Source organism: Oncorhynchus tshawytscha, linkage group LG06 (assembly GCF_018296145.1).
Source record: "Oncorhynchus tshawytscha isolate Ot180627B linkage group LG06, Otsh_v2.0, whole genome shotgun sequence".
NCBI classification, from domain to species: Eukaryota; Metazoa; Chordata; class Actinopteri; order Salmoniformes; family Salmonidae; genus Oncorhynchus; species Oncorhynchus tshawytscha.
In genome coordinates, this window is record NC_056434.1 from 689,984 (window position 1) to 714,125 (window position 24,142).

General features: G+C 43.5%; 1 protein-coding gene across 1 annotated transcript in view; it reads right to left on the bottom strand.

Annotated features, from left to right (window-relative positions):
* The window catches only part of tmem45a (transmembrane protein 45a), a 44,872-nt gene that overhangs the window by 13,948 nt on the left and 6,782 nt on the right, over window positions 1–24,142 (bottom strand). The window contains exons 2-4 of the mRNA XM_024416621.2: window positions 7,964–8,183; window positions 1,315–1,527; window positions 928–1,112 (exon numbers count right to left, since the gene is read on the bottom strand). Of these exons, the coding sequence (XP_024272389.1) occupies window positions 928–1,112; window positions 1,315–1,527; window positions 7,964–8,165 (600 nt within the window). The 5' untranslated portion in view covers window positions 8,166–8,183. The remainder of the gene's footprint in view (window positions 1–927; window positions 1,113–1,314; window positions 1,528–7,963; window positions 8,184–24,142) is intronic.

Genomic DNA, 24,142 nt, shown 5'->3' on the forward strand with positions numbered 1-24,142 from the left:
ATACCCTACTTAATAAATTGGATGCAGTCTATCACAACACCATCCGTTTTGTCACCAAAGCCCCATACACTACCCACCACTGCGACCTGTACGTTCTCGTTGGCTGGCCCTCGCTTCATACTCGTCGCCAAACCCACTGGCTCCAGGTCATCTACAACACCCTGCTAGGTAAAGTCCCCCCTTATCTCAGCTCGCTGGTCACCACAGCAGCACACACCTGAAGCACGCGTTCGAGCAGGTATATCTCTCTGGTCACCCCCAAAACCAATTCTTCCTTTGGCCGCCTCTCCTTCCAGTTCTCTGCTGCCAATGACTGGAACGAACTACACAAATCTCTGAAACTGGAAACACTTATCTCTCTCACTAGCTTTAAACACCAGCTGTCAGAGCAGCTCACAGATTACTGCACCTATACATAGCCCACTATAATTTAGCCCAAACAACTACCTCCTCCCCTACTGTATTTATTTATTTATTTTGCTCCTTTGCACCCCATTATGTTTATTTCTACTTTGCACATTCTTTCACTGCAAATCTACCATTCCAGTGTTTTACTTTCTATATTGTATTTACTTTGCCACCATGGCCTTTTTTTGCCTTTACCTCCCTTATCTCACCTCATTTGCTCACATTGTATATAGACTTATTTTCTACTGTATTATTGACTGTATGTTTGTTTTACTCCATGTGTAACTCTGTTGTTGTATGTGTCAAACTGCTTTGCGTTATCTTGAGCAGGTCGCAGTTGTAAATGAGAACTTGTTCTCAACTTAAAAAGGTGAAATCTATCAACAACAACAAAAAATATCTAGCTAGCTCCCTAACCCCCCCTCTCTAGAGAGACAGACAATGACTCAATGACTGACCTGCCAGAACCAGCTCCCTAACCCCCCCCCTAGAGAGACAGACAATGACTCAATGACTGACCTGCCAGAACCAGCTCCCCTGCAGGATGGTGAGTGATGCTCTCAGAAGCTCCAGCAGCATGTTTCCTCTGTGGAACACCTCCAGAAAGGACACCATGGCCTCTCCAAACACACAGAACAGCAGCAGCTGGTGAACATGGACATCTAGCATGGCTCTGCCGTGGAGGTGGTACAGGAAAAGGAACCCTGGGAAACACAGAATAAACATCAGTAGTGCGTTGGTGCGCCGGTCCACGCATTACAGCCCCATTAACTTGAATAGAGATGTCCATTTCTAATGGTGATTCGATTTCTATGGCTGTAACACTGCATGTGAGCTAGCTAACTAATTACCAAAGCCTATTACCTCAGGACATCTCCATATCCCCCGCCTGCCCAGACCTATTACCTTCTATGAAGAAGGCGATGGCCAGCATTAGTCTGTCGAGGGCCAGTGGAGCAGCGTCGGTGGTGTGTACAATCAGAGACATGGCTCCAGCCAAGCCAAAGAAGAGGTACATGGTGGAGTGCTGCCAGTTATGGAGTCTGTCCCAGTGATGCTCGCTGTAGTCATACAGGTGCAGCCGTGGTCCGTCTGCTACAAACTGCTCCGCCAGCATCCCTGAAAAACAGAACGTCAGGATTCTATTAAACGTCTCAGAGAAAAGATCCTTGGTCTTTTAGAAACGTCTCATTTATGGCAGAGGGAAACTTCTAATCATAGACTCCCTCTGCCATAAATTACCATCAACAGTCCAGCAACAATGTCTCATCCTAAAATGATAATTTCAAAACATCCTAACACTCCCAGTTTGTCTGCTCATCCTCAGTGTTGTTTAACTACAGACAGTACCAGCTAGTATATGGTGAATTTTCAAAACTCTTAGTACAAAGCTCCAAACTGGTAACACTCGTAAAGCAGCCAGACAGCACATTCAAAACCTTTCATTGTGCATTCATTTTGTTTTGTAGATATCTTTCACCACACAACCATTGATCCAAAATCTTTACTGTGAAACATTGGGTTTAATCACCAAAACACAACATAATGATATCTTCTCAATGTAGTTATTTTAACAACCAGTTAATCCAATAGCAAAAAATGTAAGATACTGTCACGCCGCTCCCCCTGTCACTGGTCACTGGTTTACTAACCACCGGTCCATCATTACACACACCTGGACTTCATCATCACCTTGATTACCTTCCCTTTATTAGCCTTCAGTAGCCTCAGTCATCAGGCATTATTGGTTTGTTTTCATTCACGTTCTGTACTTTTCTCATGTTTTTTAATCTGCATTCTTCATTATTAAACTCACCTTCTGCATCTGCTTCCTGACTCATGGCATATACGTGACAGAATACTGCCTCACGAATTATGGAAGCAGCAGAAGATAAAGACATCTCCCAGACGGTCGGTGAACAGGGACACCTACTCTGTCAACATCCCGATCAGCTGGCGCAACTGGGTGCGGCTATGGATGGTACTCTGCGTTCTCCACCGCCTTGACACCACCGAGAGGAGTCACCTACAACAAGTGGAGGGCCTTTTACCTCGAGTCGTCCCAGCAGAGTAGCAGGTCAGCGAATATTCCAACTCCGGCAGGGTGCCCAGACTGCTGCAGAGTACACCCTCACCTTCCGGACCGTGGCAGCCTCCAACAGATGGAACCAACCGGTGCTCTGCACCCTATTTCATAGGGGACTGCGTGTGGAGGTCCAGACAGAGTTGGCATACAGGGACAGCAACCTTTCCTTGGATGCACTCTTCGCAATGGCCACCCGTCAAGGCAACCTACTTTAGGAGCGCCGGCAACTCCTTCGTCCCTCGTCCTCCACCTTTGGCCGTCTCAAGGCGAGCCTGAACCCATGGAGATAGGGGTCATACACTTCTCTGCGGCAGAGCATCGTCACCAGAGACAGCTGGGGCTGTGTTCCTATTGCGGTCAGATGCGGCTCCAGCTGTGTCCTGTGTCGTCTGGGGCAATGGGATTGCCCCGTGATCATCCGTCTCCCAGGATAGTCGTGAGTATTCCTTCATCATCGTTTTCCGACAAACCCTTCCTGGTTCCCTTCACTGGCTGGCTGTCCCTCATGTGTTGTCTCTACAGCTCTAGTGGACTCCAGTGCCACAGGGAATTTCATTGACCCCGTCTCCTCCCTGAACATCACTTCATACCAGCTTTCCACTCCTTTTCCAGTCCAAGCCCTGGATAATCGACCAATGGGATCCAGCACTATCACACACATCACAGCCCAACTCACCCTCACTCTCACCATGGGGCCCTTGCACCAAGAAAGCCTTCCCTTCCTCATCATCACTACACCCGTTCACAAAGTCATCCTCTGCCTCCCATGGCTCCAACGTCATAACCCCACCAATACCCTGGTCGAGGATGAAAATCACAGCCTGGGCACCAGGATGATGGAAGACCTGCTTTCCCTTACCTTGTGGTTCCACATCGGCTGAGAGTCCTGTAGGTACCCTCCAGCCCATCATTCCGTCCTACAGTATCGTTGGCCCCATGTTTTGGGACGTAGATGAGGATGTTGGCCAGCCTCTGGAGCGGGAACCCGCACCTGCTACCTGCCCTCCTGAGCGCATCTACGTCCCCACGGGAGTGAGGGATCGGCTGTTGACCTGGGCACACACATCCCTCGCCGCTGGACACAGGTATCACCCGCACCATTCAGTTAATCTCTGCAAAGTACTGGTGGCCCACCTTGGCACAGGATGTCGCCTGCTATGTCAATTCATGCTCCGTATGTGCACAAAAAAAACATCCCCGGCATGCTCCAGCAGGAAAACACATCCTCTTCCTGTGCCTCAGCGGCCTTGGTCCCATCTGTCCATGGATTTTGGTACTGATCTCCCGCCGTCTGATGGTTTCACCACTATTATGCTTGTTGTGGACATATTCTTTAAATCCTCCCATTTTATCCCTCTCTCTGGTCTCCCTACCGCTTTCCAGATCACTGAGGCAATGTTCCAGCTGGTCTTCCGGCACTATGGCCTTCCAGAGGATATCGTCTCCGACGGTGGCCCTCAATTCACATCACATGTAGGCCATTTTGTTCTTTTTCTCAACTTTATTTAACCAGGTTGAGAACAAGTTCTCCTTTACAACTGTGACCTGGCCAAGATAAAGCAAAGTAGTGCGACACAAACAACAACACAGAGTTACACATGGAATAAACAAGCATACAGTCAATAACACAATAGAAAAAAATCTATATATAGTGTGTGCAGATGAGGTAAGATTAGGGAGGTAAGGCAATACATATGCCTTAGTGGTGAAGTAATTACAATTTAGCAATTAAACACTGGAGTGATAGATGTGCAGAAGATGAATGTGCAAGTAGAGATACTAGGGTGCAAAGGAGCAAAAAAATAACAATATGGGGATGAGGTAGTTGGATGGGCTATTTACAGATGGGCTATGTACAGGTGCATTGATCTGTGAGCTGCTCCGACAGTTGATGCTTAAAGTTAGTGATGGAGATATGAGTCTCCAACTTCAGTGATTTTTGCAATTCGTTCCAGTCATTGGCAGCAGAGAACTGGAAGGAGAGGCGGCCAATGAAGGAATAGGCTTTGGGGGTGACCAGTGAAATATACCTGCTGGAGCGCGTGCTACGGGTGGGTGCTGCTATGGTGACCAGTGAGCTGAGATAAGGCGGTGCTTTACCTAACAAAGACTTGTAGATGACCTGGAGCCAGTGGGTTTGGCGACGAATATGAAGTGAGGGCCAGCCAACGAGAGCATACAGGTCGCAGTGGTGGGTAGTATATGGGGCTTTGGTGACAAAACGGATGGCACTGTAATAGACTGCATCCAATTTGCTGAGTAGTGTTGGAGGCTATTTTATAAATGACATCGCCGAAGTCAAGGATCGGTAGGATAGTCAGTTTTACAAGGGTATGTTTGGCAGCATGAGTGAAGGATTCTTTTTTGCGAAATAGGAAGCCGATTCTAGATTTAATTTTGAATTGGAGATGCTTAATGTGAGGCTGGAAGGAGAGTTTACAGTCTAATCAGACACCTCGGTGTAACGCTCATTCCTTCGATGATAAATGTGAATCCGACCATCAACCCTGGAGTGAAGAGCACTTTTTGCCAGTCCTGTTTGGTCCACCGATGGTGGGTTTGTGCCCATAGGCGACGCTGTTGCCGGTGACCTTACAACAGGTCTACAAGCTCTCAGTCCAGCCTCTCTCAGCCTATTGCGTACAGTTTGAGCACAGATGGAGGGATTCCTGGTGTAACTCGGTAGTTGTTGTTGCCATCCTGTACCTGTCCCGCAGGTGTAATGTTCGGATGTATCGATCCTATGCAGATGTTGTTACACGTGGTCTGCCACTGCGAGGATGATCAGCTGTCCATCCTGTCTCCCTGTAGCGCTGTCTTAGGCGTCTCACAGTACGGACGTTGCAATTTATTGCCCTGGCTACATCTGCAGTCCTCATGCCTCCTTGCAGCCTAAGGCACGTTCACGCAGATGAGCAGGGATCCTGGGCATCTTTCTATTGGTGCTTTTCGGAGTCAGTAGAAATGCCTCTTTAGTGTCCCAGGTTTTCATAACTGTGACCTTAAATACCTACCTTCTGGAAGCTGATACGTGTCTTATCGACAGTTCCACAGGTGCATGTTCATTAATTGTTTATGGTTAATTGAACAAGCATGGGAAACAGTGTTTAAACCCTTTACAATGAAGATCTGTGAAGTTATTTGGATTTTTACAAATTATCTTTGAAAGACAGGGTCCTGAAAAGGGGACGTTTCTTTTTTTGCTGAGTTTATGTGTATGCGACCAATACAATTTGATTTGACGCCATATACAGTGGGGAGAACAAGTATTTGATACACTGCAGACTTTGCAGGTTTTCCTACTTACAAAGCATGTAGAGGCCTGTAATTGTTATCATAGGTACACTTCAACTGTGTGAGACAGAATCTAAGACAAAAATTATGATTTTTAACTAATTCATTTGCATTTTGTTGCATGACATAAGTATTTGATACATCAGAAAAGCAGAACTTAATATTTGGTACAGTAACCTTTGTTTGCAATTACAGAGATCATGTTTCCTGTAGTTCATGACCAGGTTTGCACATACTGCAGCAGGGATTTTGGCCCACTCCTCCATACAGACCTTCTCCAGATCCTTCAGGTTTCGGGGCTGTCGCTGGGCAATACGGACTTTCAGCTCCCTCCAAAGATGTTCTATTGGGTTCAGGTCTGGAGACTGGCTAGGCCACTCCAGGACCTTGAGATGCTTCTTACGGAGCCACTCCTTAGTTGCCCTGGCTGTGTGTTTCGGGTCGTTGTCATGCTGGAAGACCCAGCCACGACCCATCTTCAATGCTCTTACTGAAGGAAGGAGGTTTTTGGCCAAGATCTCGCGATACATGGCCCCATCCATCCTGCCCTCAATACGGTGCAGTCGTCCTGTCCCCTTTGCAGAAAAGCATCCCCAACGAATTATGTTTCCACCTCCATGCTTCACAGTTGGGATGATGTTCTTGGGGTGGTACTCATCCTTCTTCTTCCTCCAAACACGGCGAGTGGAGTTACATTACCTTCTCCCATTCCTCCTCTGGATCACCCAGATGTCTTTGGCAAACTTCAGACGGGCCTGGACATGCGCTGGCTTGAGCAGGGGGAACTTGCGTGCGCTGCAGGATTTTAATCCATGACGGAGTAGTGTGTTACTAATGGTTTTCTTTGAGACTGTGGTCCCAGCTCTCTTCAGGTCATTGACCAGGTCCTGCTGTGTAGTTCTGGGCTGATCCCTCACCTTCCTCATGATCATTGATGCCCCACGAGTTGTGATCTTGCATGGAGCCCCAGACCGAGGGTGATTGACCATCATCTTGAACTTCTTCCATTTTCTAATAATTGCGCCAACAGTTGTTGATAAACTTGGGAATTCATTTTTCCATCGATGAAAGCAAGCTATCCTGAGGCAGCAAATCAGACCCAAACCATGATGCCCCCTCCACCATACTTTACAGTTGGGATGAGGTTTCGAAATTGGTGTGCTCTCCACACATACTGTTGTGTGTCCACATACTATTTTATCAGTAGCGCTGTAGAATATCCAGGTGCACTTTTGCAAACTTCAGAGGTGCAGAAATTATTTTTTTGGGGACAGCCGTGGCTTCTTCCATGGTGTCCTCCCATGAACGCCATGCTTGTTTCGTGTTTTATGCATCGTAGACTTGTCAACAGAGATGTTACCATGTTCCAGAGATTTCTGTAAGTCTTTAGCTGGCACTCTAGGATTCTTCTTAACCTCATTGAGCATTCTGCGCTGTGCTCTTGCAGTCATCTTTGCAGGACGGCCACTCATAGAGTAGCAAGAGTAGCAACAGTGCTGAACTTTCTCCATTTATAGACAATTTGTCTTACCGTGGACTGATGAACATCAAAGCTTTTAGAGATACTTTTGTAACCCTTTCCAGCTTTATGCAAGTCAACAATTCTTAATCTTCGGGCTTCTGATATCTCTTTTGTTCAAGGCATGGTACACATCAGGCAATGCTTCTTGTGACTAGGAAACTCACATTTTGTGAGTGTTTTTTATAGGGCAAGGCCACTCTAACCAACATCTCCAATCTCATTGATTGGACTCCAGGTTAGCTGACTCCTGACTCCAATTAGCTTTTGGAGAAGTCATTAGCCTAGGGGTTCACACACTTTTTCCAACCTACACTGTGAATGTTTAAATTATGTATTCAATATAGAAAAGAAAAATATAATACATTGGTGTGGCTGGCTTCCGTGTTAAGCGAACAGTGTGTCAAGAAGCAGTGTGGCTAGGCAGGGTCGTGTTTCGGAGGATGCATGGCCCTCGACTTTCACCTCTCCTGAGTCCGCAGGGGAATTGCAGAGAAGAGACCAGATCAGAACTACCAATTGGAAATCCCGAAAAAAGGGGGAAAAAATGTGCCTTTTTGATGATCTGTTTTGAGTTTTGTACTAAGTGTTGTGAAAATTGCATCAAAGTGATTAAAAAAACATATAATGTGGATGCTCAGGGTGTTGATGCTCACCAACCACAGAGAAGAAGAGGGTGACTGATCCCTCGATGACTTCCAGGCGGCGCTGTGTGGATCGGCTGGCCAGGCGGGTGGAGGTGGAGCCCAGACTCTTGTTCCTGAGGGTGGCGTACCATAGAGAGTACTTTCCTGCCCACCACAGACCCGCAATCAGGAAGAAACTACCCGGCAATGCATGGCCCTTAAAACTACCCATAATCCTTCACTGGAATACCTGGAACACAGAGAGAGGGGACGGACAGTCATCTGGTGATGAGAAAAGTATCTTATTCTTAGATTGGGCAACAAGAAATGTGGTGATAGTGGTTCAAACTTTTTATAATCCCGTACCCCTTCAAACATTCAACCTCCAGCTGTGTACCCCCTCTAGCACCAGGGTCGCACTCTCAAATGTTGTTTTTTCACCATCATTGTAAGCCTGCCACACACACACTATACGATACATTTATTAAACATAAGAATGATTGTGAGTTTTTGTCACAACCCGGCTCGTAGGAACAAAGAGCTCTTATAGGACCAGGGCACAAATAATAATAATCAAGAATTGTAACAACTTTCATTAGAAGAAGGTGAAGACCAAGGTGCAGCGTGGTACATGTTCATATTATTTATTCTGACTGAACACTGAATACAAACTAACAAAAAGAATAGCCGAAACAGTTCTGAAAGGTGCAACAAACACTAAACAGAAAATAACCAGCCACAACTAACAGTGGGAAAACAGGCTACCTAAATATGGTTCTCAATCAGAGACAACGAAAGACAGCTGTTCCTGATTGACAACCATACCCGGCCAAAACATAGAAATACAAAACCTAGACATACAAACAGAATGCCCACCCACATCACACCCTGACCAAACAAAAAATAGAAACATACAAAGCAATCGGCAGGGTAGCCTAGTGGTTAGAGCGTTGGACTAGTAACCGAAAGGTTGCAAGTTCGAATCCCTGAGCTGACAAGGTACAAATCTGTCGTTCTGCCCCTGAACAGGCAGTTAACCCACTGTTCCTAGGCCGTCATTGAAAATAAGAATTTGTTCTTAACTTACTTGCCTAGTTAAATAAAATAAAAATCTACACTCAGGGCATGACAATAATGTTGCGGCAGGGTAAAGCCTAGTGGTTAGAGTGTTGGACTAATAACCGAAAGGTTTCAAGTTCAAATCCCCGAGCTGACAAGGGGATTGTGGGTTAACAGGCAGTTAACCCATTGTTTCTAGGCTGTCATTGAAAATAAGAATTTGTTCTTAACTGACTTGCCTAGTTCAATAAAGGTAAAAAAATAAAAACATCTTACATATAAAACATTAGTTGTTCATCAAAAAATGGTGAATAACTCACCACAGGTTAATGAGAAGGGTGTGCTTGAAAGGATGCACATAGCTCTGCAATGTTGGGTTGTATTGGAGAGAGTCTCAGTCTTAAATCATTTTCCACACACAGTCTGTGCCTGTATTTAGTTTTCATGCCAGTGAGGGCTGAGAATCCACTCTCACATAGGTACATGGTTGCAAATGTATTCAGTGTCTTAACATCGCGATTTGCCAAGAGGATACTCTGAGCACAGTCCAATCCAGAAATCTGGCAGTGGCTTCTGAATAAATTCAATTTTCACAGAACTGCTTGTTGCAATTTCGATGAGGCTCTCTTGTTCAGATATCGGTAAGTGGACTGGAGGCAGGGCATGAAAGAGATAACGAATACAGTTGTTTGTGTCTTCCGTTTCGGGAAAGCACCTGCGTAATTGCGCACCCAACTTGCTTAGGTGCTTCGCTTTATCACATTTGACATTGTCCGTAAGCTTGAGTTTATTTGCACACAAAAATCATACAATGATGGAAAGAACTGTGTGTTGTCCTTGTTAATGCAGACAAAGAAGAACTCCAACTTCTTAATCATATCATTGCATAGTGCAGAAAATACACAAGAGTTCAGGGGCCTTGCTTTAACAAAGTTAACCATTTTCACTGTAGTGTCCAAAACGTCTTTCAAGCTGTCAGGCATCCCCTTGGCAGCAAGAGCCTCTTGGTGGATGCTGCAGTGTACCCAAGTGGCGTCGGGAGCAACTGCTTGCACGCGTGTTACCACTATGTCTCCCTGTCGCTTTTGCGCCATCAGTACATATACTAACACATCTTGACCACCAAAGTCCATTTGATGTCACAAAACTGTCTAGTACTTTAAAAAATATCCTCTCCTGTTGTCCTGGTTTCCAGTGGTTTGCAGAAGAGGATGCCTTCCTTAATTGACCCCCCGTAAACGTAACGAACATATACCAGGAGCTGTGCCAAGCCCGCCACGTCTGTTGACTCATCCAGCTGTAACGTATAGAATTCACTGGCTTGTATGTGAAGCAGTAATTGTTTCAAAACATTTCCTGCCATTTCACTGATGCGTCGTGAAACAGTGTTGTTTGAAGAAGGCATTGTCTGTATAGTCTTTTTGGTCTTTTCCCCCAGCATTGTCCCAGCTATATCCGTGGCAGCAGGATGAATGAAGTCCTCCACAATAGTATGGGGCTTGCCTGTCCTAGCCATTCGGTAGCTCACCATATAAGACACTTCTAGCCCCTTCTTATTAATGGTATCTGTTGCTTTTATACATGTCTTACTACTCGAAAGTCGAATAGTAATTTGTGGCTAGCATTGGATGTGCTCGTGGAAGCAGAACAACTTGTTATCGACAGGTGCAGGTGTAGGACTGCTGGTAGTAGAAGTACTACCAGTAGAGCTGGTATGTGTCTCGATGGATGCGGGCCTTACTTTTTTTAACCATTTATCCATTTTCGAGCAAAAGGAATGAGCAACAGCTACGTTCGGCTACATACGGACCATTAGTGGAATTCCCGCAAGAGAGCAATGGTTAATGTGATTGGATGTTCATTATTTGACAAGGCTACCTGTATTTGACATTGTGTTGTTATTTCGCTGAACACTAGATGGTTTAATTTTTATTTTTGCCAGTGAAACGAGGCTACTCGGGCGAGAAAAAAACCTCTCCCAAATGTATTGCCCCGTTGGAAAATCTAAACGGACTGTTTGAAAATGGGATTTAATCACATTTTTATTTGGTGTACCCCCAAAGGCATTGTGTGTACCCCAGTTTGAGAATAGCTGCTATAGATAGACATTGGTATTACCAGTACGGCCACTCATTCAGTAACTGTTGAGAATTGTTTGTGTTTTAGAAGAAAGACATTCAAGCATGCTTCTCCTGAGCATCTAAGCATGTCGATAATGGGAAATACCAAATAGTCAGGAGACCAGAACCAAACAGTTCTCTGTCAAAGGAGACCAGAACCAAACAGTTCTCTGTCAAAGGAGACCAGAACCAAACAGCTCTGTTAAAGGAGACCAGAAACCATCAGCTCTGTTAAAGGAGACCAGAAACCATCAGCTCTGTTAAAGGAGACCAGAAACCATCAGCTCTGTTAAAGGAGACCAGAAACCATCAGCTCTATTAAAGGAGACCAGAACCAAACAGCTCTGTTAAAGGAGACCAGAACCAAACAGCTCTGTTAAAGGAGACCATAAACCATCAGCTCTGTTAAAGGAGACCAGAACCAAACTGCTCTGTTAAAGGAGACCAGAACCAAACAGCTCTGTTAAAGGAGACCAGAACCAAACAGCTCTGTTAAAGGAGACCAGAACCAAACATCTCTGTTAAAGGAGACCAGAACCAAACAGCTCTGTTAAAGGAGACCAGAAACCATCAGCTCTGTTAAAGGAGCCCCGAACCAAACAGCTCTGTTAAAGGAGACCAGAAACCATCAGCTCTGTTAAAGGAGACCAGAACCAAACAGCTCTGTTAAAGGAGACCAGAACCAAACAGCTCTGTTAAAGGAGACCAGAAACCATCAGCTCTGTTAAAGGAGACCAGAAACCATCAGCTCTGTTAAAGGAGACCAGAACCAAACAGTTCTCTGTCAAAGGAGACCAGAACCAAACAGCTCTGTTAAAGGAGACCAGAAACCATCAGCTCTGTTAAAGGAGACCAGAAACCATCAGCTCTGTTAAAGGAGACCAGAACCAAACAGCTCTGTGAAAGGAGACCAGAACCAAACAGCACTGTTAAAGGAGACCAGAACCAAACAGCTCTGTTCATTTCTGGCTCAGAGGTTTGACAATGGTCCCTCTCCCTCATGGTTGAACATTGAAAAGCTTGAGGTAAATGATGACACTGGGGCAGATTTGTTTTACAAATGGGACAGAAAATCTATAAAAACCATCACAGACAACCCTTTAATCATACATTCTGTCCTACATTCTGATCAATAGATTGATCCCTATGCTTTTCCAGAATAGTAACTTTAGACCATGGTCTGATAAGGGGGGATCACTCTTCTGGAACATTGTTACGAGGAGGGAGTTCTTATGTCTTTTGATCAGCTGAAACAGAAATACCACTTGCCTAACAGGGACTTCTTTAGCTACCAACAACTACGAAACTTTATTAGGGTGACTCTCAAGGGACAATGGAACCTACCTAAGATGTCACCTATTGAACAACTCTGCCACGCAGACCAACCACTGTTCAAGACCATTTCCCGTGTATACGATGCTCTTATGTCAGGACTAACAGTGCCTGGGCTAGATAAACCCCGACTTAGATGGGAAAAAGATCTGGGTATTGATCTTGATGAGGATCTATGGAGTGAGCTATGCAGGGATGGTGTTACATCCACATACATCCACTCCAGATACAGACTGATCCAGTTTAATTTCCTCCATCAGCTCTATATCACCCCATCTAGACTGCACAAGTTCAACCCTGATATCTCCTCCCTATGTTTTAGATGTGGCTCAGATGAAGGAACATTCCTCCATTCCACTTGGCAGTGTTCAAAACTACACGGTTTCTGGCACGGGGTATGCGATACCATATCCTCAATTCACAGGGTTGCATTCCCTTTAGACCCGGAGGTCTGTCTACTGGGTAACTTTACTAACACCAATCTTAGGCAAAGCCATACTATAAAGCTAACATAAATATTGCTAGCGATTGCCAAGAAATGTATTGCCTTGAAATGGAAATTGGATTCCTCCCTGCCAGTTGCAATGTGGCTATCGGAAGTTAATAGTTGTTTCCCTTTGGAGAAAATCACTTACTGCTTGAGGAATAAGTTAAAGACATTTTACAGAATTTGGCAACCTTTTATTGACTATATGGAGAATCTCCCCCCACATCTCATTGATTGAATCTATATATTATCCTCACATAATGTTTCACACGTAATGTATAATATGTAGCCTACGGCAGGTGATCCAATGTCTTGTTATTTTATTTATTTTTCTTATTGTATGTTTGTTTATATAATTATTATTATTATTTATTTTTGTTACGCTCGTCTGTTACTGTCACTTTGTCCTATCGTTGTCTAATATCTTTTCACTTTTGTTTTGAATGTTTTTAATTGGAAAATGCAAAAATATTTTTTTTAAACTAAAAAAAACAGCTCTATTAAGCCCCCAAATCACTCATCAATACCTGGGCAGGTGAAAAAACAGAGGAACTTCGAAGCTGGCTCACTTCTGGTTGGGTGGAGGTTACTGGGTGGCTCCACCCACCCAAGAAGACTCCAGGCTATAATCGCTGCCAAAGGTGCTTCAACAAAGTACTGAGTAAAGGGTCCAAAATGTTTTTTTTACATAAATTTACAAAAATGTCTAAAATCTGTTTTTGCATAGTCATTATATGGAGTATTGTTTGTAGATTAATGAGGGGGAAAACAATTTAATACATTTAAGAATAAGTGTAATGTAACAAAATGTGGAATAACTAAAGGGGTCTGAATACTTTCCGAATGCACTGTATGTCTCTGGATAAAGAGATCCCAGTCATTCAACCGCAGCATATCTATTAATTGGTCGATTTACATCTCAAGTCCTGAGTCTTTCATCCTTTGTTCCCTTTAATGAATATAATTAGTTGAGAGACAGACAGACTTAGCAGAAGCTGATAAACAAGAGGAAAAACAAACTCATGGACTAGACTCTCTACACAGTAAAACTACTGATGGACTAGACTCTCTACACAGTAAAACTACTGATGGACTAGACTCTCTACACAGTAAAACTACTGATGGACTAGACTCTCTACACAGTAAAACTACAAATGGACAAGTCACTAGACTCTACACAGTAAAACTACTGATGGACTAGTCTCAACACAGTAAAACAACAGATGGACTTAGTCACTAGACTCTCTGCACAGCAAAACTACTGATGGACTAGACTCTCTACACAGTAAAACTACTGAAGAACTAGACTCTCTGCACAGTAAAACTACTGATGGACTAGACTCTCTACACAGTAAAACTACAGATGGACAAGTCACTAGACTCTCTATACAGTAAAACTACTGATGGACTAGACTCTGTACACAGAAACTACTGACGGACTAGACACTGCACAGTAAAACTACTGATGGACAAGTCACTAGACTCTCTATACAGTAAAACTACTGATGGACAAGTCACTAGACTCTCTGCACAGTAAAACTACTGAAGAACTAGACTCTACACAGTAAAACAACTCATGGACAAGTCACTAGACTCTCTACACAGTAAAACAACAAATGGACAAGTCACTAGACTCTCTGCACAGCAAAACCACTGATGGAATAGACTCCCTACACAGTAAAACTACTGAAGGACTAGACTCTACACAGTAAAACAACTCATGGACAAGTCACTAGACTCTCTACACAGTAAAACTACAGATGGACTAGTCACAAGACTCTCTACACAGTAAAAGTACTGATGGACTAGACTCTCTACACAGTAAAACTACAGATGGACTAGTCACGAGACACTCTACACAGTAAAACTACTGATGGACTAGTCACGAGACTCTCTACACAGTAAAACTACTGATGGACTAGTCACGAGACTCTCTACACAGTAAAAGTACTGATGGACTAGACTCTCTACACAGTGAAACTACAGATGGACTAGACTCTCTGCACAGTAAAACTACTGATGGACTAGACTCTCTACACAGTAAAACTACAGATGGACTAGACTCTCTACACAGTAAAACTACAGATGGACAAGTCACGAGACTCTCTATACAGTAAAACTACTGATGGACAAGTCACTAGACTCTCTGCACAGTAAAACTACTGAAGAACTAGTCTCTACACAGTAAAACAACTCATGGACAAGTCACTAGACTCTCTGCACAGTAAAACTACTGAAGGACTAGACTCTACACAGTAAAACTACTGATGGACTAGTCACTAGACTCTCTACACAGTAAAACTACTGAAGGACTAGACTCTACACAGTAAAACTACTGATGGACTAGTCACTAGACTCTCTACACAGTAAAACTACTGAAGGACTAGACTCTACACAGTAAAACTACTGATGGACTAGTCACTAGACTCTCTACACAGTAAAACTACTGAAGAACTAGACTCTCTGCACAGCAAAACTACTGATGGAATAGACTCTCTACACAGTAAAACTACAGATGGACAAGTCACTAGACTCTCTATACAGTAAAACTACTGATGGACTAGACTCTGTACACAGAAACTACTGACGGACTAGACACTGCACAGTAAAACTACTGAAGAACTAGACTCTGAACAGTAAAACAACTGATGGACTAGTCACGAGACTCTACACAGTAAAACTACTGAAGGACGAGACTCTCTACACAGTAAAACTACTGATGGACTAGACTCTCTACACAGTAAAACTTCTGATGAACTTGACTCTACACAGTAATTACTGACAGACTTGTCACTAGAATCTCTACACAGTAAAACTACTGATGGACTAGACTCTACACATTAAAACTACTGATGGACTAGACTCTCTACACAGTAAAAATACTGATGGACAAGTCACTAGACTCTCTACACAGTAAAACTACTGATGGAATAGAATCTCTACAAAGTAAAACTACAGATGGACAAAACTCTCTACACAGTAAAACTACTGATGGAATATCTACACAGTAAAACTACTGATGGACAAGTCACTAGACTCTCTACACAGTAAAACTACTGATGGACTAGAATCTACACAGTAAAACTACTGATGGACTAGACTCTACACAGTAAAACAACTGATGGACAAGTCACTAGACTCTCTGCACAGCAAAACCACTGATGGAATAGACTCCCTACACAGTAAAAGTACTGAAGGACTAGACTCTACACAGTAAAACAACTAATGGACTAGTCACTAGACTCTCTACACAGTAAAACTACAGGTGGACTAGTCACGAGACTCTCTACACAGTAAAACTACTGAAGGACTAGACTCTACACAGTAAAACAACTAATGGACTAGTCACTAGACTCTCTACACAGTAAAACTACAGGTGGACTAGTCACGAGACTCTCTACACAGTAAAACTACTGAAGGACGAGACTCTCCACACAGTAAAACTACTGATGGACTAGACTCTTTGCACAGTAAAACTACTGATGGACTAGACTCTCTACACAATAAAACTACTGATGGACTAGACTCTCTACACAGTAAAACTACTGATGGACAAGTCACTAGACTCTCTACACAGTAAAACTACTGATGGACTAGACTCTGCACATTAAAACTACTGATGGACTAGACTCTACACAGTAAAACAACTCATGGACCAGTCACTAGACTCTCTATACAGTAAAACTACTGATGGACTAGACTCTGCACATTAAAACTACTGATGGACTAGACTCTACACAGTAAAACAACTCATGGACCAGTCACTAGACTCTCTATACAGTAAAACTACTGACAGACTAGAATCTACACAGTAAAACTACTGATGGACAAGTCACTAGACTCACTACACTGTAAAACTACAGATGGACTAGAATCTACACAGTAAAATTACTGATGGACAAGTCACTAGACTCTCTACACAGAAACTACTGACAGACTAGACTCTCTACACAGTAAAACTACTGATGGAATAGACTCTACACAGTGAAACTACAGATGGACTAGACTCTCGACACAGTAAAAGTACTGATGGACAAGTCACTAGACTCTCTACACAGTAAAACTCCTCATGGAGTATATATACAGTGGGGCAAAAAAGTATTTAGTCAGCCACCAATTGTGCAAGTTTTCCCACTTAAAAAGATGAGAGAGGCCTGTAATTTTCATCATAGGTACACTTCAACTATGACAGACAAAATGAGAAAACAAATCCAGAAAATCACATTGTAGTCACCTACAAACAAGCAAGATTTCTGGCTCTCACAGACCTGTAACTTCTTCTTTAAGAGGCTCCTCTGTCCTCCACTCGTTACCTGTATTAATGGCACCTGTTTGAACTTGTTATCAGTATAAAAAACACCTGTCCACAACCTCAAACAGTCACACTCCAACCTCCACTATGGCCAAGACCAAAGAGCTGTCAAAGGACACCAGAAACAAAATTGTAGACCTGCACCAGGCTGGGAAGACTGAATCTGCAATAGGTAAGCAGCTTGGTTTGAAGAAATCAACTGTGGGAGCAATTATTAGGAAATGGAAGACATACAAGACCACTGATAATCTCCTTTGATCTGGGGCTCCACGCAAGATCTCACCCCGTGGGGTCAAAATGATCACAAGAACGGTGAGCAAAAATCCCAGAACCTCACAGGGGGACCTAGTGAATGACCTGCAGAGAGCTGGGACCAAAGTAACAAAGCCTACCATCAGTAACACACTACGCCGCCAGGGACTCAAATCCTGCAGTGCCAGACGTGTCCCCCTGCTTAAGCCAGTACATGTCCAGGCCCATCTGAAGTTTGCTAGAGAGCATTTGGATGATCCAGAAGAAGATTGGGAGAATGTCATATGGTCAGATGAAACCAAAATATAACTTTTTGGTAAAAACTCAACTTGTCGTGTTTGGAGAACAAAGAATGCTGAGTTGCATCCAAAGAACACCATACCTACTGTGAAGCATGGGGTGGAAACATCATGCTTTGGGGCTGTTTTTCTGCAAAGGGACCAAGATGACTGATCCGTGTAAAGGAAAGAATGAATGGGGCCATGTATCGTGAGATTTTGAGTGAAAACCTCCTTCCATCAGCAACGGCATTGAAGATGAAACGTGGCTGGGTCTTTCAGCATGACAATGATCCCAAACACACCGCCCGGGCAACGAAGGAGTGGCTTCGTAAGAAGCATTTCAAGGTCCTGGAGTGGCCTAGCCAGTCTCCAGATCTCAACCCCATAGAAAATCTTTGGAGGGAGTTGAAAGTCTGTGTTGCCCAGCAACAGCCCAAAAACATCACTGCTCTAGAGGAGATCTGCATGGAGGAATGGGCCAAAATACCAGCAACAGTGTGTGAAAACCTTGTGAAGACTTACAGAAAACGTTTGACCTCTGTCATTGCCAACAAAGGGTATATAACAAAGTATTGAGAAACTTTTGTTATTGACCAAATACTTATTTTCCACCATAATTTGCAAATAAATTCATTAAAAATCCTACAATGTGATTTTCTGGATTTGTTTTTCTAATTTTGTCTGTCATAGTTGAAGTGTACCTATGATGAAAATTACAGGACTCTCTCATCTTTTTAAGTGGGAAAACTTGCACAATTGGTGGCTGACTAAATACTTTTGTGCCCCACTGTACATGTTATATATACATTTGCAAAAATGTCTAAAAATCAGTTTTTGCTTCATCATTATGGGGTATTGTGTGTCGATTTAATGAAGGGGAAAAAACAAATGTGGAATAACTAATAACTTCCCGAATGCACTGTATGTCTCTGGATAAAGAGATCCCAGTCATTCAACCGCAGCATATCTATTAATTGGTCTATTTACATCTCAAACAGCCTGAGTCTTTCATCCTTTGTTCCGTTGAATGAATATAATTAGTTGAGAGACAGACAGACTTAGCAGAAGCTGATAAACAAGAGGAAAAACAAACTCATGGACTAGACTCTCTACACAGTAAAACAACTCATGGACTAGACTCCAAACTCTAAAACTATTCCATTAATTATGTTCAACATAGGAGGGCCAAGCACAGGAAGTAGCTCTTTCAGTTTATTATTAGTAGGATGTTGGAGGAGCAGCGAGAGTTCTTCGATATTGGTACTGTCTTTCCAAGCTAGTCAGATGCCATTTCCATTCCAAATTTCTGGAAGCGTGCTTCATAGCTCTGGTATTTTCTGTATACCATGGAGCAAATTTAATTACATTTTTAGGGGGTGTGACTGCATCTAGGGTATTACGCATGGTTAAATTTAGATCCCCAAATGGGTGGTAAACTAATTTTTGTACTCAGACGTCCTTGGGTAGGTGGAGGGAGTCAGGAAGGGCATCTAGGAATCTTTGGGTTGTCTGAGAATATATAGCATGGCTTTTGATAATTCTTGGTTGGTGTCTGAGAAGATTATTTATTGCGATTGCAAACTTAATAAAATGGTGGTCTGATAGTCCAGGATTATGAGGAAAAACATTTAGATCCACAATATTTATTCCACGAGACAAAACTAGATACAGGGTATGACTGATCCAGGATATGACTGTGGCCACGCGTAGGTCCGGAACCATGTTGAACAAAACCCACTGAGTTGATGATGGCTCCGAAAGCCTTTTGGAGTGGGTCTGTGGACTTTTCCATGTGAATATTGAAGTCCCCAAACATTATAAATGCTATCTGCTATGACTACAAGGTCCAATAGGAATTCAGGGAACTCCGTGAGGAGCCCCGTAAACAGTAGCTATAAAAAGTGATTGAATAGGCTGCATAGATTTCATGACTACAAAACTAAGACGTTGGTAAATTCTGTTAAATGCAGAGTTTTGATTTACATTTTTATTAAAAGTAAAAAACCTTATCTTATTGATTTAGGCTAACCCCTGACTTAGTCAGCCAGATGTGGTGATAAACAGCTGTTATTTTCAGCTGTTCATGTGCTGGCTACCTAGCATTAGGCTTTGATCTCTTTAGTGGCGTGGAGCTTTTGCTTATGGACAGTTTATTGGAGCCTGTTCCTGATGGAGCCTGTGATATATGTTCCTGATGGAGCCTGTGATATCTGTTCCTTTTAGAGCCTGTGATATCTGTTCCTGTTGGAGCCTGTGATATCTGTTCCTGTTGGAGCCTGTGATATCTGTTCTTGTTGGAGCCTGCGATATCTGTTCCTGTTGGAGCCTGTGATATCTGTTCCTGTTAGAGCCTGTGATTTCTGTTCCTGTTGGAGCCTGTGATATCTGTTCCTGATGGAGCCTGTGAAAACTGTTCCTGATACAGCCTGTGATATCTGTTCCTGATGCAGCCTGTGATATCTGTTCCTGATGCAGCCTGTGATATCTGTTCTTGTTGGAGCCTGTGATATCTGTTCCTGATGGAGCCTGTGATATATGTTCCTGATGGAGCCTGTGATATCGGTCCCTGATGGAGCCTGTGATACAGTGCCTTGCGAAATTATTCGGCCCCCTTGAACTTTGCGACCTTTTGCCACATTTCAGGCTTCAAACATAAAGATATAAAACTGTATTTTTTGTGAAGAATCAACAACAAGTGGGACACAATCATGAAGTGGAACGACATTTATTGGATATTTCAAACTTTTTTAACAAATCAAAAACTGAAAAATTGGGCGTGCAAAATTATTCAGCCCCTTTACTTTCAGTGCAGCAAACTCTCTCCAGAAGTTCAGTGAGGATCTCTGAATGATCCAATGTTGACCTAAATGACTAATGATGATAAATACAATCCACCTGTGTGTAATCAAGTCTCCGTATAAATGCACCTGCACTGTGATAGTCTCAGAGGTCCGTTAAAAGCGCAGAGAGCATCATGAAGAACAAGGAACACACCAGGCAGGTACGAGATACTGTTGTGAAGAAGTTTAAAGCCGGATTTGGATACAAAAAGATTTCCCAAGCTTTAAACATCCCAAGGAGCACTGTGCAAGCGATAATATTGAAATGGAAGGAGTATCAGACCACTGCAAATCTACCAAGACCTGGCCGTCCCTCTAAACTTTCAGCTCATACAAGGAGAAGACTGATCAGAGATGCAGCCAAGAGGCCCATGATCACTCTGGATGAACTGCAGAGATCTACAGCTGAGGTGGGAGACTCTGTCCATAGGACAACAATCAGTCGTATATTGCACAAATCTGGCCTTTATGGAAGAGTGGCAAGAAGAAAGCCATTTCTTAAAGATATCCATAAAAAGTGTTGTTTAAAGTTTGCCACAAGCCACCTGGGAGACACACCAAACATGTGGAAGAAGGTGCTCTGGTCAGATGAAACCAAAATTGAACTTTTTGGCAACAATGCAAAACGTTATGTTTGGCGTAAAAGCAACACAGCTCATCACCCTGAACACACCATCCCCACTGTCAAACATGGTGGTGGCAGCATCATGGTTTGGGCCTGCTTTTCTTCAGCAGGGACAGGGAAGATGGTTAAAATTGATGGGAAGATGGATGGAGCCAAATACAGGACCATTCTGGAAGAAAACCTGATGGAGTCTGCAAAAGACCTGAGACTGGGATGGAGATGTGTCTTCCAACAAGACAATGATCCAAAACATAAAGCAAAATCTACAATGGAATGGTTCAAAAATAAACATATCCAGGTGTTAGAATGGCCAAGTCAAAGTCCAGACCTGAATCCAATCGAGAATCTGTGGAAAGAACTGAAAACTGCTGTTCACAAATGCTCTCCATCCAACCTCACTGAGCTCGAGCTGTTTTGCAAGGAGGAATGCGAAAAAATGTCAGTCTCTCGATGTGCAAAACTGATAGAGACATACCCCAAGCGATTTACAGCTGTAATCGCAGCAAAAGGTGGCGCTACAAAGTATTAACTTAAGGGAGCTGAATAATTTTGCACGCCCAATTTTTCAGTTTTTGATTTGTTAAAAAAGTTTGAAATATCCAATAAATGTCGTTCCACTTCATGATTGTGTCCCACTTGTTGTTGATTCTTCCCAAAAAAATACAGTTTTATATCTTTATGTTTGAAGCCTGAAATGTGGCAAAAGGTTGCAAAGTTCAAGGGGGCCGAATACTTTCGCAAGGCACTGTATATGTTCCTGATGGAGCCTGTGATATCTGTTCCTGATGGAGCCTGTGATATCTTTTCCTGATGCAGCCTGTGATATCTGTTCCTGTTGGAGCCTGTGATATATGTTCCTGATGGAGCCTGTGATATCTGTTCCTAATGGCCCAAAGAGGAAACTTTCTAAACAAGCGAGTGAAAAAGAGAGAGCCAATATCCAGCACCACTCAGGAGAAGAGAGCCAAGATCAGCACCACTCAGGTGAAGAGAGCCAAGATCCAGCACCACTCAGGTGAAGAGAGCCAAGATCCAGCACCACTCGGTGAAGAGAGCTAATATCCAGCACCACTCGGGTGAAGGGAAACAAGATCCAGCACCACTCAGGTGAAGAGAGCCAAGATCCAGCACCACTCAGGTGAAGAGAGCTAAGATCCAGCACCACTCGGGTGAAGGGAAACAAGATCCAGCACCACTCAGGTGAAGAGAGCCAAGATCCAGCACCACTCAGGTGAAGAGAGCTAAGATCCAGCACCACTCGGGTGAAGGGAAACAAGATCCAGCACCACTCAGGTGAAGAGAGCCAAGATCCAGCACCACTCAGGTGAAGAGAGCTAAGATCCAGCACCACTCGGGTGAAGGGAAACAAGATCCAGCACCACTCAGGTGAAGAGAGCCAAGATCCAGCACCACTCAGGTGAAGAGAGCTAAGATCCAGCACCACTCGGGTGAAGGGAAACAAGATCCAGCACCACTCGGGTGAAGGGAAACAAGAAACTTTAAAAGCTGCCCTTGATTTGTCACCAAAGCCCCATACACTACCCACCATTGCAACCTGTACGCTCTTGTTAGTTGGCCCTCGCTTCATACTCGTCGCCAAACCCACTGGCTACAGGTTATCTACAAGTCTCTGCTAAGTAAAGCGCCACCTTATCTCAGCTTACTAGTCACCATAGCAGCACCCACTCGTAGCACCCGTTCCAGCAGGTTTATCTCACTGGTCACCCCCAAAGCCAATTCCTCCTTTGGTCGTCTTTCCTTCCAGTTCTCTGCTGCCCATGACTGGAACGAATTGCAAAAATCTCTGAAGCTGGAGACTCACATCTCCCTCACTAGCTTTAAGCACCAGCCGTCAAAGCAGCTTACAGATCACTGCACCTGTACATAGCCCATCTGTAAACAGACCATCTATCTACCTACCTCATCCCCATACTGGTATTTATTTATTTATTTTGCTCCTTTGCACCCCAGTATCTCTACCTGCACATTCATCTTCTGCCGATCTACCATTCCAGTGTTTAATTGCTATATTGTAATTACTTCGCCACCATGGCCTATTTATTTCCTTAACTTACCTCATTTGCACTGACTGTATATAGACTTTTCTATTGTTCTACTGTATTATTGACTGTATGTTTTGTTTATTCCATGTGTAACTCTGTGTTATTGTGTGTCGAATTGCTACGCTTTATCTTGGCCAGGTCGCAGTTGCAAATGAGAACTTGTTCTCAACTAGCCTACCAAGTTAAATAAAGGTGAAATTTAAAATAAAAAAAATGTGAACCGCATTTTTTTTTTTTTTAAAGATTTTTAAAATCCAAACGTTGTACACTACACAAGCCTCAGATCACCATGTTCAATGCCGACCTTTGGCTGGAGTGCTGTAAATCTCGTCTCCATTGGACTCTGGAGCAGTGGGAATGCGGTCTCTGGAGTGATGAATCACACTTCACCATCTGGCAGTCTGACGGACCAATCTGGGTTTGGCAGATGCAAGGAGAGCACTACCTGCCCACATGCATAGTGCCAACAGTTTGGTGGAGTAGGAATAATGGTCTGGGGCTGTTTTTCATGGTTCGGGCCTCTTAGATCCAGTGAAGCGAAATGGTAACGCTACAGCATACAATGGCATTCTAGACGATTCTGTGCCTCCAATTTTGTGGAAACAAAACAGATTGGGGAAGGCCCTTTCCTATTTCAGTATGACAAAGCCCCTGTGCACAAAGTAAGGTATTATTACATGTAGCCTAACTGTTTAACCCAACCAGGATACCGTTTCTATTGAGTTCTGTTGATTATTACCCAACCAGGATACCGTTTGAGTTCTGTTGGTTAAAACCCAACCAGGATACTGTTTCCATTGAGTTCTGTTGGTTATAACCCAACCAGGATACCGTTTCT